Source organism: Falco punctatus, assembly GCF_963210335.1.
Source record: "Falco punctatus genome assembly, chromosome: 4".
Classification (NCBI taxonomy): Eukaryota; Metazoa; Chordata; class Aves; order Falconiformes; family Falconidae; genus Falco; species Falco punctatus.
This window is the reverse complement of record NC_137583.1, coordinates 33,566,646-33,580,797: the sequence shown is the minus strand read 5'-3', so window position 1 is coordinate 33,580,797 and position 14,152 is coordinate 33,566,646. Positions and strand designations below refer to the sequence as shown.

The 14,152-nt window shown below is 42.0% G+C and overlaps 1 protein-coding gene across 4 annotated transcripts in view; it reads left to right on the top strand.

Moving 5' to 3' along the window:
• The first annotated feature begins 8 nt into the window (after positions 1 to 8).
• The window catches only part of OTOA (otoancorin), a 42,655-nt gene continuing 28,511 nt past the window's right edge, over positions 9 to 14,152 (top strand). For 2 of the 4 annotated variants that reach the window (XM_080387038.1, XM_080387037.1), the window contains exons 1-9: positions 9 to 4,941; positions 5,289 to 5,317; positions 5,410 to 5,440; positions 5,534 to 5,561; positions 6,490 to 6,577; positions 8,071 to 8,202; positions 9,608 to 9,843; positions 10,057 to 10,160; positions 13,656 to 13,762. In XM_080387038.1, the coding sequence (XP_080243164.1) occupies positions 4,863 to 4,941; positions 5,289 to 5,317; positions 5,410 to 5,440; positions 5,534 to 5,561; positions 6,490 to 6,577; positions 8,071 to 8,202; positions 9,608 to 9,843; positions 10,057 to 10,160; positions 13,656 to 13,762 (834 nt within the window). In that variant the 5' untranslated portion in view covers positions 9 to 4,862. The remainder of the gene's footprint in view (positions 4,942 to 5,288; positions 5,318 to 5,409; positions 5,441 to 5,533; positions 5,562 to 6,489; positions 6,578 to 8,070; positions 8,203 to 9,607; positions 9,844 to 10,056; positions 10,161 to 13,655; positions 13,763 to 14,152) is intronic. The other 2 variants (XM_080387035.1, XM_080387036.1) reach the window with 2 other exon arrangements.

Sequence of the window (14,152 nt, the reverse complement as noted above, 5' to 3'; positions counted from 1 at the left end):
AAGTATTGTTTGAAGGGATAATAGTCCACAAAAAACGTATCACTTTTGATTGGGTTTCCTTCATGTTCTTCTCAAAGCCTCATAAATCCTCATTGCTTTTGCATATGCCATTTTCCAGCTAAAGGGATGATGGTAGAACTTGCCAAAACTGCACTTGAAACTGGTGGATTTAATAACAAACTTTCTAACCAAGTTGTTTCCAAAGGCTTTCAGCTTAAAAAACTTGCAGGCAGTTTCTTGCAAATTTTGTGGGTCAAACTGCCTCTGAGGATCAGGCTACAGCAACCTGATTTTGAAGGCTTTGCTAGCTTGGTACATGTTCTTTTCTTCAGGAACACTAAATGTCATTTATTTTAATATGTCTTTTTTTGAAAACTCTGTTTAAAATGGATAATTTCTGGAAGTTGGGATATAACCTTCCTTTAAAACATCAAGCGGCATCATAAGTAGTACGGAACTGGCAGGTGTGCATCTTATGTTGCTTGGAATGTAAGTGTGAGAGAGCAAAGAAACTTCAGCTTGTGTATCAGCTGGTAAGTAAAGAAAGAACTGACTTATCTTTTGCTTTTGAAGTCTAAAAAAGTTGTGTATGTTTTGGTTTTTTTTTTTTTTTTTATTTATTGGTGATCTTATGCCAGGTAGGGTGCTTCAGCATATCTTTTTAGGTTTACCTTGGACTTCCTTTGCTTGATGGTTAGTGATTTCTCTTGCTAATTTAATAGCCTTTTATTCTCAGTTATCTATCTCTCTCTATATATATACACACTAATTCTAAGTATTCTTTAGTATGGGGTGAGGGGTTTGACTGTTGTGGGGTTTTTTTCCCCAACAGTAATTCAGGCCCAGTAATCGTCTCGTTTCAGCATATGCTGTTGAATTTTGGCACAAAGTAGAGTCAGATTTATCTGTTGGGAAAATGAGCGATGTATGCTCTGGAGTGAATCCTTAATTATTTTTTTTGTTGGTTTGGTTTTGGATTTTTTTTTGTTATGCTCTTTTGTGCTCATCTAATAGTGGGGAAATATGTTACTTAATGTTAAATGAATTTAGCTTCATCTAGCACATGTGTAGTAAGACAAACTTCTTCTAAGGTACTTAAGTGTTTTAGTGCTGCAGGTTAAGAATCACACAAGAGACTGTGCATTTCATGTCTCTTATCTTTTAGTCCTGTCACTTAGGACTTTAGTTTGTAATAGCTTTGGGAGGTTTTAGGACAGAAGATGCAATGTAAATATAGGGGGGAGTGTTCCCTATGATTTCCTGGTTTGTTCCCTCTATTTAAACAAGTATTCTTACACTTGAGTAGGGAATTAAAATACTAAAACATGAACAATAACAGGAAAAGTTGTGAACAGAGTAAGCTTAAATTCAACAGGGTCAAAAATCTGCTTAGTCCTGTTGAACATTCGGAGTAGCCCCAAGGGACTGTACCTACACCTGTACTTACAAAATTGGAGCTCCTTGCGAAGGAAGGGGTGCAGCATGGCTCATTGCATCAGGGAAAGGATTTAATCTTCTCCAGACCTTGAGAGTGCAGTTGCGTGCAGTTATTGTCTGCTTGTACAGCCGGTGCAAATATTGAGTCTGGTAGTTGACTAAATTGCCTGAAATACCTTAAGATGTCCTCCAAGGGGGCAGGTGTTTGCTGGAGGTCAAATGTCCAAGTTTGTTTGTCCCAGGCCTGGGGACCCTGCCTTGTCCCTGTGCTGTCCCTGTCCTAAGGCACACTTTGTGGTCTCACTAACGTGCAGTGCTTTGCCCTGGAGAGTAACTTAACTGTCTGTTCTGTCGAGGTGTGGCACTGGATGTATTGCATCGCAGGAGAAAAAGGCTGTGCAAGGGCATGATCTAATCGGAAACTTTCAGCACAAAGGTGGAACAACTTCATCTCACAGAAACCACAGCCCCCTTTTGCTGGGTGCTCCCAGGTACAGTCCGTTCATTTCTGCTCCGAGGAGCCCAGGGCCACCTGCCTGTGCTCAGGGTGGGGAGGTGGGAGCAGGGTGCTGGGTACCACCAGCCTGGCCCCGTGTTCTCCTCACACAACTCGTTGAGCTCTCACCACCTCGGGAGGGGATGCATCCTTGCAGTCCCCCACCCTCTGAGCCCCCCAGCAGAGGAGACATCTCCCCTCCCTCTGGCTGAAGGCCGGTGCTGCTGGGCAGGCACCTGCGCTGCGAGGCGGTGCTGGTCCCAGTCCCTGCCCCCTGCGCTGGGGTCCCTGGCTGGAGCCGCCCAGCTGTTGCACTGCCTGTGCGGGAAGGCAGCACGCAGCAGAGGCAGGTAACGTGCTGTGGGGTCCTGGGTCTTCCCAAGAACCCACCATCTCTTTCTTCTCTTCTGCCATCCCCTTGCTTTCCTCTCCCTTTCCAGCCTGACCCCCTCGAGGGGTCCTTCACTATATATATTGCTTTTTTTCAGAGGTGCTGGGAGGCTGGCTGGAAGGGGGAGGATGGGCATTGGCTGTGCAAGGGCTTATCAGCAAGGCTTCTGATTATGAGGTTAGCTTTCTGGTTATCAAGCTTCAGATAAGGCAGCGGCTGCATTGGAGTGAGTGATAAAAAGTCCAGGATTTCTTTACATGGAAGAGCGGCTGTTTAGGGAGCAAGAGAAGGTAATCTGGGAGCTCCTCATAACTGGAAAGTTCGTAGCCGGGTGACATCTCAGAGATCCGGTTGCAGCATGTGCTGCCATGGTGCAAGGAACAATCTGGGCAGATGCTGGATGGGATCTGCAACAGATCCCCACACAGTGATTTGGGATTATCTAAAATCTGCAGTGAACTTCTGCAAACAGACTGATTTCACTGGCAAAAGGAACTATTTCATCCTACAGGTTGTTTTATCAAGCAGGTTGATTTCACAGCAGATTTTTTCTGCACCTGGTAATTTTCTATTGGAGTTAGTCAGGATAAAAAAGCACTTTCCTTAGCATTTAATCTTATTACATAAGAATTTAGCATGCTGTAATTAAAACCCACTCCCTAATCAAAGTAAATGAGCTGGAATAAACAAATCAGGATTGACTTTGCATAGTTTAAATCATGCTACCAGAGTAATCAAACCTTACTGCAAAATTAATAGGGCAAAGGCAGAAACAAACACAAGAAACTTCATTGTCTAGGAAACCAGATACGTCTGAGTGAGAGACATGTACTGTAGTGCTCCCAAAAGAATAGCTGAAAAAGGTTTCAGTGTGTGCAAGAACAGGACAGAGGCAATAGCTTCTTTAAGTCTAATGTTTAAATTTTTCATCGTCTGTCAGTTTGAGTCACTCCTGTTACAAGACTGGAGTTAAGTATTTGCGATACTGAAGTGTTGCTAGAGGCTGTTGATAGACATTTTCATAAAAGAGTACCTTGCTGATACGTGAGATTAAGCAGTCTGAAAAGGTGTTTGTATTTATCAAATGTTCAGATCTGTAACTCAAGCCACAGCAAAGAACTTTTTTTTTTAAAAAAAAGGAGAGAATGAGTCCAAATTCAGCAACAAAAAGAAATGCAGAAATTGTGTTGCAGATAAACCCTTGAAATGAAGGAAAGGGAGAGAAAACCTAACAAAGTCATCTCAGGGTCAGAGCATAGTTGGCCAACAGGGCTCTAAAATCAGAGACTAATCCTAGTGTAAGAAGCTGCAATCTGTAGAGCAGGGCATCATCTAATATCTCAGATTAATTAATTGTTTTACCTGTGGGGATGGTAACTCTCATGGCTGGGCAGAGTGCCAGGCCGAGGGTGCAGAGGCAGAAAATCCCCTCTGCAGTAAACTTGCTGCAACGTGGATTAAAGCAGCTCGTGGTCCTCAGTGCTGCGGAGGGGACATAGCTGCAGGAACATGTGTGTGAGTGAGACCACCTCGGTCTCAGCTTCCTTTCCATCCCGTTGCCTTATGACAATGTTATCCTTGTCCTTCAGGAGCTAGATAGAAAGCAACACATTCATTTCATATAGGACAACTGTGAGACTGTCAGATCTTTTCTGATGAGAATCTGTGGTGCCCTGGTGAAAAGCTCTGGGTATCCTATTACAGCCCTTCCAGCTATTTTATCTTTCCGTGATCTTTATGCCTCATAGCACAGGGATAGCAAGACCTACTAAAACACATATTTCCATAGAAACTGTGTCCTAGCTGATGGGGAAAAATTGATGGTACGCTTCTCATGAGTACAGACCAGAGCTTTGATTTGTCTAAATGAAGTGGCATGGTCTTGAACCTGGTTGCTCAAATGTGTTGCTTTCTCTCTGATTCAGGAGGGTATAAGGACATTTTTCCCCTTTCGGCAGAGTGATGGCAGCAGGGAAGGGGGGTGCTTCTTCACCCTCCCTGGAGCACTCTGCACTGGCACAGGGCAAGCAGGAGGGCTAGGGCATCCCACCGTTTGAATGCAGGTTCAGGAAACTTAACGAGCTAGAAAAAGCTTAGGGTTTTTTTGGAGCTTCTTTGCTATTTCCTTTTTTACTCCTTCTATTTCTTTTCTCTTTTATGTGAGTTTAAAAGGATTTGTTTGTTTGCTTTAACAAAACTGCATTTAAGTCATATTTAGGTGGAGTGTGGCTTAGTAAATAAATGATGCTACTAGGGGGAAAATTAAGAGCTACTTGATAAAAGGGAAATAAATCTGGCTGTACGTGCACACTTGCAGACTTATGTTTGCATAAAATTCCTGTCCTGGAAAAAGATCTAAATTAAAAATTTGGGAGCAAGCACTTCTAGATGATTCTGATTTCTATCTGTACTCCGTAGCTTAGGCTGTCTCTGATTTATGGCTCTGAAAGTTTTGGGTGAATATTGCCTTTTGACTTTGTTTTTTTAATTTTCCTTTTCAATCCAAATATCTTCTGATTCTAATAAACACTAGAAGAAATGTCCAGACTTTTGAAGATATGCTTCTTATTGATATCAGTGAATCATGCTGAGATTACACGCAGTCAGAACTCTGAAGGTAAGACCAGAACTCCTGTATGAGGGATGTATTTTGTGTGGATGGAAAAAGCTATGTGTAGTAAAATAGACGCAGTACTGTTTAGTAACTAGGACCATAGTCTCTGCTTTCTTGAATTCATGGAGCTATGCCAGCAAAGAATTTAACCAAGCTTGCTTATTTTTTAACAGCATTTTATTTTCACTGCTTTTTTGTAAATACGTTTAATCAAAACTGCATTAAATGCTTATAAATAAATTGTATGTCTATATATAGCTTTGATTACTGCATACAATACAGCATTTTTGTAGAACAGTTGAATGGTGAAACATTAAATCAACTTTCAGTAATGGAATAATCTTTTACAGATTTGCCTCCATTATTACACAAAGCTGTGGTTAGTATTTTTTATTTGATCTCTTTACTAGCATTTTATATTATAATCTAAAAATAATATTTTGCTACATATATTTATAATTTTTTCCTTAGGATGAAGTAATAACTGGGAAGTATCTGAATGGTAATGTACAAAATTGTTCCCACTTGTGCTTCTAAAAGGAATTAAAACTCAATATCTCACCATAACTTTTTGTGTTCCATTTTTCATGTGCAGCCCTCCTTGATATACTTCATTTTCAAAGGTAACTTGTTACTCTCACCATCCTGGATTTTTGGTATTATCTTGCACTTCAGATATGATCTGTTTCATTTCCACAGAAACAGGAACATTATGGATGGAATGAAATTGGCACATATGATTACTTTGATTTAGATCTCCTGTGAGTAGTATTTCCTCTTAACAAGGAAAAAGCTGTTTCTCACGATGAAGCAAAAAACATGCATAGAATGAGGCTGAGAATAAATGGCTGCTACAGTTTTCAAAAGTTTTGATAACTAACTTTGTTCATATGTTTCAGAATGACTTCTTAAGGAAATTAGGTGCAGTTCCAGCTTTCTGCCCATCTCCCTTTTTCAGTTCTGCTCCATCCCCCATCCATCCCACTTCTTCCAGCTCCTGGTGACTTTTGAATTATTTGCTAATTTTGTCTGGATTTGAAAGAGCAGTATAAGCCTCAAAGGCAATTCCACTCCTACATATTTTGAGAAAATCAATGGCTGTGTAAAGAAGACACCCTGTAATTAATGGCTCTGCTGAGGGAAAGGCAGCAGACATTAGTCACCGCACTTCCCTTCTACAAGCAGATCAGAACAGGTATAATGGGGTACCGGGAAGCACATGTATCGCACCGGACTAGCCACAGCACAGCTTGTCTCATGCCTGGAGATGGTACTAATGGCAACACATTGGAAAATTGAGATTATTGTGGGTTGTTGTGGAGCTAGATGAAAAAATCTATAACTAATTAATTCCGTTCCTCACTGAACCACGTGTTTTCATTGCATTAAATAGGTCAGCTGTTAGTCTCATTAGGCCAGAAAGCCGAATATTCATGTCATTGTGGTATTAGTAGCAGTGTTTGTTCTTCTTATTCTTATTTTGTCTTGTAATGTGCTATTTTACATGTTATACTATTTTACTGGCATTATTGGTCCTGTTTTCTGTTACAGTTCTAATGTCTGGACAGCAGATATGCTTTCAAAAGTCATGGCATATTTTAATGCCCAGGAAGTTATGTTTACTCTTAGCAGCCTACAGGTTTGTGCCATTTAAAATGCATTAAAAATTTTATTTGAAAAACAGCCTCTCTGCCAAAACTAGGTTGTCAGTGATAGAGATGACTAACAGACGTACAATGTAGCAGATGAGTAGGAAATAGGCACAGGATTGTCTTTTTTTCCCCTGAGATTGCAGGGGTATGCAAGGCAGTAATAATAATGAAGCAGACCTTTTTGCTTTTCCTCTGATGGAAAGCAGACACTATAGAAGTTTTCAGGCTTAGTGATTGTTTCTGAATTGAGTATATTCACGTGCTGTTTCTCCACAAAATGGCAGGTTTCTCCCAGATTTTGACTGTGGCTGTAGTTTTGCACTCTTTCTAATGGAATGGGAGGCTCCAGAGCATCCTACAAAATGCATCCACCTTTTCAAGCTCCTCTGAACTCTGTTTTTGTAAATTATCAATGTGGAAGTGATATAGGAAAAAGTCATTGTTCTTTATGCCTGGTCGTTATGATTAGTTATGAGCTGGCTTAAGTGGAGCTGTAGCCTGCTAATCAAAACCTGAGTCCCTCCCTCCTTCCTACGCACGTGCGCGCACACACACACACACACAAAGATTAAAAAAGGCAAGCGTCAAGTGTGCGATCTCTGAGCCTCAGGCATTCCCAAAAGCCCACGGCCATGTAGCTCCACAGCGCTTGAACCTTTTCCCAAGCTCCGTTTCACTGTCACAGCTTATCCAAACCTACGTGAGACTAATGCTGCCTCTTCCCATTTGATTAGATTTATTAACACTTTAATGCTGTAAGCAGGTGTGGATGCCCTAGACAACAAGGACCTAACTATGTTAATATTTGCTGGTGGCAATGCAAGCTAAGCAAAACCAACAAAGAACAGTTTCAATTCAAATTCCAAACCAATTCTGAAATAATTCTGTCAGGAATTAGAAGGGATTTTACTCCAGTCTGGTGCTAATGAGCCTTACAATGCTTTCTGTTCCAATGTTATAATTCCCCTTAGATTTTCAAAACAGGCCTGAGATTGTTAACGGGTAATGCAGTTTGATGTGAGAGAGAATATTTTTTGCCTTACGACCTGGTACAGACTTTTCCTCCCATCTAATTGCATATTTCCTTCCCTTTTTTAAGTAATAATATGCACACGGTACCTGATTTTTTTGAGCTCTTTAAAAGTTGCATTTTCACAGCTCTGCTGTGTGAAGCTGAAAAGCGTTATTACTCTTCTTTATGAAGTGAGAAACCGAGGCATCTTTCTTAAGTGGCTCACTGGAGAATGGCTCGCTCGCAAAGCCAAGAATAGGCTTTAAAAATCACTGTGTTTCAGAATTACATTTAGGTTATTTTTGTTTACAGTTAGTGTTGAGTATAGTTATTCTAGTTGTTGACAACACAGACAGTACAGGAGCTAAGCACTTATCTCTCCTTAAGCAGAGATTTTCAGGGAGTAAAATGCCCCTACTACAATAGTACAAGTTTTGTGTATATTCTGCATATTTTTCTGTACTTCAGATGTCCATAAAAAGTTACCTGAAGAACCTTTTATACCAGCCTAGGCAACTACTATCCGAATTCCAACAGCTTGATCAGCAGCAGTTCCGAACTGCAATGAAGTATCTCTTCAACAGCAGAAAGGACCGTCTTGTAAGTCACTTTGCACTTGGTAAAAAGAAAAGCTGCTGTCAGTGGTTTGGATAAATGAGAGAGGGCCAGACTGGGGGGTCTCGCAGTACACACCGTGTGGTTCCTTAGCTGGCTTGGATTAGATTCCAGGAGCCCCTCTCGTTAGGTTGGATTTACTTAACGTAATTCTTGCTGTCTGAAAGTTTGGTGCCAAGTCCAAGTCAGTCATTGGGATTTTCTCTGTAATCAGTGGAGAGAAATGCATCTCCAGAGAATGATCTACCTTCCTGAGCAAGTTTCTACGGTAGGTCAGACCAGTTGTTCTCGGGGAGTATCTGCTTCTCTTCAGTGGCTAGAAAGAGAGCCAAGATGACTAAAGAAGGTGAAATTAGTTATCTTCTTGATTAGTTACAGAAGTGTGCAAGCAAACTGTTGGGCAGTTTGGAGGAGAGGTAGCATAACGTCATTTGCTTGCCACTGTGGTGTGTTCCCTGTGTGGCCCATCATAAAAAGTCTGGCTTAAAGTCTGTGAGTGCCACGCCAGGAGGATCACTCCTGCAGAGAGGACCTCCACCGCAGGGGTAGGATCATAGCCTGATGTAGGAGAGCACTTAGCATCTTCCCTGCCGCAAGAAAGGGCCTCCTGCATGGGTAGTGCTGAGAGGATGGAGATTAATCTGGGAGAAAAGGGAGATTGACTGCCCAGAATAAACGGTGTGTAATCCACTATTCAGACAGTGGTGGTGCAGCTCCTGCTGCCCAAGCACACGGGATAGGTGTGCAGCATGCACTGGAAGACAGAGCAGTAGAGCATAAGCACTTTCAACAAACTAAATTTTGTCTTCTCAGACAGCATACCCAGTTCTTCCAGGACTGATAATACTGCCTGAACAAGTCACCAAGCCCAGGACTATCAGCTCTGAACAGGCTGTCCTAGACATGTTGATTTGAGAGACAGAGCAACCTAATAATCCATCCCTAACCAGGATGACGTTCCCTGGGCTTGGTTCTTTGACGTTACCCCATCTTCTGGAGGGGATGTGTGTAGTAATAGCTGCAAGAAATACTGCATGGGAAAATGTCTATTCTAGAGATGTCTATGTATTCAATTATGTATAAAATAATAACCTTTTGATTCCGATATACTTTCAATTTCCAAGTAACTAGTGCTTTCATGAGAGCACACGCTATAACTTCAGCCATTCGGATTATTTTTCTGTTTTTCATTTTGTCAAAAGATTCAAGCTGGTCTCTGGCCAGTGCCAGAAAGGAATTATCTGAAGTAATGCAACCAGACAGTATTTTGCAGCTATTTTTCATGAGAACAGCACCATATTTTTTGTAGAGTGCTTTCTGTCAGGCCTCAAAATGAACAATGTATTGAATTAATCAGAGAGACATTCTTTTAATGCTTTTTTGCTTGCAGGAAATGGGAAATGTTATTCTTGATTGGGGCAAGACTAGAGAGAGAATTTTTCAAAGCCCAGGAGTAAACAGAACCTTGTTCCTTATAACACTGGATAAATGCTTTCTGGCTCTGAGTGCTTTGGACTGTGTGGATATCCTAAGCCAGGTTTTGCGTCTGTCAGCAGTGAACTATCTCCAACCTGATGTCATTGGGAACCTCCCAAACATTCTGCTGGAGGATGCTTTCAGAAACTTGTAAGCCATTTATTTTCCAGATGCAATTAATACTATGTAGTATTTTCTGACTATATATACCTTTAAAAAGAGGTTACTATATGGTCTCAGTCTCTTTTCCAGATAGAGCTTTCGGCTTCTGTGTTGCTCTTTCTAAAAACATTTGTCCATGTGTGTAATTTAAAAAAAAATAGTTAACTCATTAGTGAACTAAAATTCCCTTGTATCACTTAGATCAACAGTATTCAAGGACCTCTATGACAAAACCTCAGCAAATACACAGAAAGCTCTGTATGGCTGGATGAAGCAGATGCTACAAAAATCCTGTAACAGGAGTGGTATGTTATGTACAAAGTATTTTCTTCTTGCTTATCATAAGAGAAAAACAGTCAGCAAAAGACCTACCCATTGTATTGAATTGTTTCCCAAATTCACCACAGGTCTGTTTAAGAGGAGCTGTCTTGAATAGCTTTGCTCCAGAATACAGTAAACATAATATTTTTGTTATTCACAGCAAATAGTTCTGAAAAGATGCTTGCCCTTCATCTCTTCTGCACAGAGCTATATGTGAAATCTTTGCACTGAAGTCCTTTTTCTAAGATTTAAATAGGATACAATTGTCAGGTACTCTGCACAGGCATGTTGTTCACTTCTAAACTCCTATTCAGTCTAGAAAAACAGATCTGTCTCAGAATACATTATCCAATGCACTGTTTAAAAATAAAAAAGAAATGCAGACGTTGAAGTTCTACTGCACGTGGCACTGTATAGTTCAGAAAAGGGACGAGATAAAACCAAAGGTAATTAATTCTGATTTTATGCATTTTGCCACATCTGTTTGCCTTGTTAATGTGCCTTAACCAGATGTGCCACAGCTGGGACAGTGCAGGACAGGCTCCACAAGGGGGCTGTAAAGTGGCAGCAGCACTGACACATCCCAGCAGTGCTGTCATGGGAGCATTTTACACTTTTAGATGTGTATGTTCTTCCTTTTTCCCTTCACATCAAAGGCAGAATGCCCACTTTGCTTCAGAGGAGCTAAATTTGGTTCCTGGGACTTGTGCCATTTCAAAACATCAGACTAACCTATGAAGTTGAGAGAAGAAGTTCATGACACTGCTAGGAGGTGGCATCCCTGCCAGTGCATTACTGGGGAAGCAAAGATGCAGAACTTGCCTGATGATACTCAGCAGCCCTGGGAAAGTCCCACAGCATCAGACATGTTGAGTTACGTCTGAAGCATTAGTGAACCCTCAGCCTGTAAATGGTCACCCAGCTCAGAAGGGACTGAGTATTGCCATACCTCTGGTACCTCCTGGTTGCTGCTTCAAATGCAAAGCAGCGTAGATAAGGTGATTCACTGGTGCGGACTGATGACCGGCTAGTTCTGGTAGTATGAGCTGCAGGAGCCATCAGCCCTGAGCAGGTACAGCTGGTCTGCTACCACCATCCAGGCTGTTGTCTAAAACAATCTAAAGCTCACTCAGGTGTATCTGCACACCATGTGTCACAGCATGGAGTGCGGGACAACAGAAGAGTCCTGCAATAGTCTGATTTATTCACTTCCTATGTGGCTAGCACTGGGACCACCTGGGAAAAGGGATCAGCCATCTGCAGAAGCAGCACCTTCCTCATTGAAGCTCAGCAGAAAAGAAACTTGAAAGAAGCTTCGTATTTGTGGTGTTGATGGGGCCACCTTCCAAGCGTTTTTGATGGTTTTGGTGACAGAGCGCTCATTGCTGTGCCTCTGTTGTGCCTGCAGGAAGGCAGAGGGGGCTTCTCCAGCATTGCCCCAGTGTCGGGCAGCCCCCGCCGCTGCTGGGTGAGCAAGTGATGACATGGCCAGTGCTGGGTCCTGCACCTGGGGAGGAACCATCCCACACACCAGCCAGTGCAGGCTGGGGCTGAGCTGCTGGGGGCAGCTCTGCGGAGAAGGGCCTGGCAGTGCTGGTGGGCAGCACGTTGCCCATGGGCCAGCAGCGTGCCCGTGTGGCCCAGAAGGCCAGTGGTGTCCCGGGGTGCACGAGGAGGAGCGTGGCCAGCAGGACGGGGGAGGGGATCCCCCCCTCTGCTCTGCCCTGGTGAGGCCGCGTCTGGAGTGCAGTGTCCGGTGCTGGGCTCCCCAGGTCAGGAGAGACAGGGAGCTGCTGGAGAGGGGCCAGCGGGGGCTGCGGAGGTGATGGGGGGCCCGGAGCATCTCCCCTGTGAGGGGAGGCTGAGGGAGCTGGGCCTGTTCAGCCCGGAGCAGGGAAGGCTGAGGGGAGCTTCTCAAGGTCTACAAACACCTTAAGGGCAGGTGCCAGGAGGACGGGGCCGGGCTCTTTTCGGTGGTGCCCAGCGGCAGGACAAGGGCAACGGGCACAAGGTGCGGCACTGGAAGCTCCACCTGAACACGAGGCAGAACTCCTTTCCCTGGAGGGTGCCGGAGCACGGGCACAGGCTGCCCGCAGAGGCTGCGCTGTCTCCTCCTCTGGAGACGTTCAGAACCCGCCTGGATGTGGCTCTGTGTGACCTGCCCCAGGCGACCCTGCTGTGGCGGGGGCTGGGCTGGATGATCCCCAGAGGTCCCTTCCAGAGCCTGTGTCATCTGGCTTCTTATGTCTTAGAGTCAAACCTTTTAAGAAATGTCTTTGTTGCTCAGCCAGTTAGTGCGTTCCATGTATTAACAGCCCTGAGGTGCTGAGGGATGAAGCATGCTTGTAGCCCTTACAAAAACAAGAGGCTGGAACTTCCAAATTTTGTACCTTATTTAAAAATAACAAAACAGGTTTTGGGGATCACATCTACCATGCTTAGTAATTGCCAGTCTGTTTCACTGAAGGCCACAGTCAGCATCCTTAAATTGTGCTAGTTCTTTTGTTTAATTTTGCTGTCCTATCTTTCAACTCTCTTAATATTCCTGAGGTAATATCACTTTAAAAAAAAAAAGGCCTGACAGTTCTGCTGGGAGCATCATCGTCTCAGCTAAGGAGCTTAGATCTGTGTTTGCAAAAAATCACTTACTAAATGGGATTCTTCTGCTTCTGATATTTATAGGCTGGGGCTTTTTGGATACTCAAAACTCTTCAAAGTGCACAGATGATTTTATTCTAACAGAGTTGTGATTATCAGCGCTGCTGAGGAATGTGTTCAGAGGTATCACATGCTGAGCCATCCAAATTATGACACCTTGGAGAAAATACTTATTTTGTGGCTCCAAGTACCTGTCTAGTCAATAAATATTTTCTTGTCAGGGATATTTGGATCTTGATTTCATTTTCAGTCCTTGGGAGAATGTTACTAAACGAATGACATTTTTTAACTGTTACACAGTACTTTGTATTTTGCCAACCTATTTTTATATAGGTACGTAAATGATTTTTCATTTTCTCCATTATTGCTATTGCATATTGCTGAAATAAGTGGTATCATTAATTATAATATATAAGATATATAAAATGTTACAAAGTATCATGACTTCCTGATGTTCTTAAATAATACGTTTGATTAGGAGAACTGAATTTTAAAAATGCTGCTCCATATTTAATACTATTGGTTTCATTTTTCCTGTCCCATCCATTTTATATTTTGACATCATAAAACATTAATCATTTTCATATGAGAAAACTTCAGACATTTGAAACACTTTCATTTTCATCAAAAAATGTATGGGCTTGTAAAAATGTAGTACTAAAATCCAGCTGATGGAGGGAACCTGACTCTCTCTGCTAAGGATTTTTCTGATTTGCAGATTTTTGTAAAATTATTTACCAATAACAGGTTACTGGGTACAGTGTATTTGAAAAATAACAGCTTTCTTAACATTGTAGTGATTATTTATTTGTACAAAACAGAGTTCAATGAATCAACTTCTTGGGTCAGTGCAGAAAACTTATGGATTTTGGGAAGATATATGGTCCATCTCCCGTTAGAAGATATTCTGAAAATTAGTCTCAATGAAGTAAGTAATTTCATTGTTCTTCAGGTAACTACGGTTGGATATATCATTGTCAAGTGATGTCAGCTACAAACAACGTGAACACAAATGCAAACTCAAACATGAAAAATAGGTTTATATATTTTAATTACTTAAATATGATGTGGATCCAAATCCATTGTCAACCAAATATTCTTCTCTTTTTGGAATTTGAAAGTGCCTATCATTAATATGTAATTATTTATCTGTATCAGAATTCTGTGACTTGTACTGAAAGATAGGGACCAATGACAGAAGAACCTCAAATTATTTGACAGTTTGGCAGAGAATTGCTCACTCAGCTTTGCCTTCAAAAATTCTGTATTATCCAAATCTATCTTCTGCCTTTCTCTATAACATGAATGGAATAAGTTA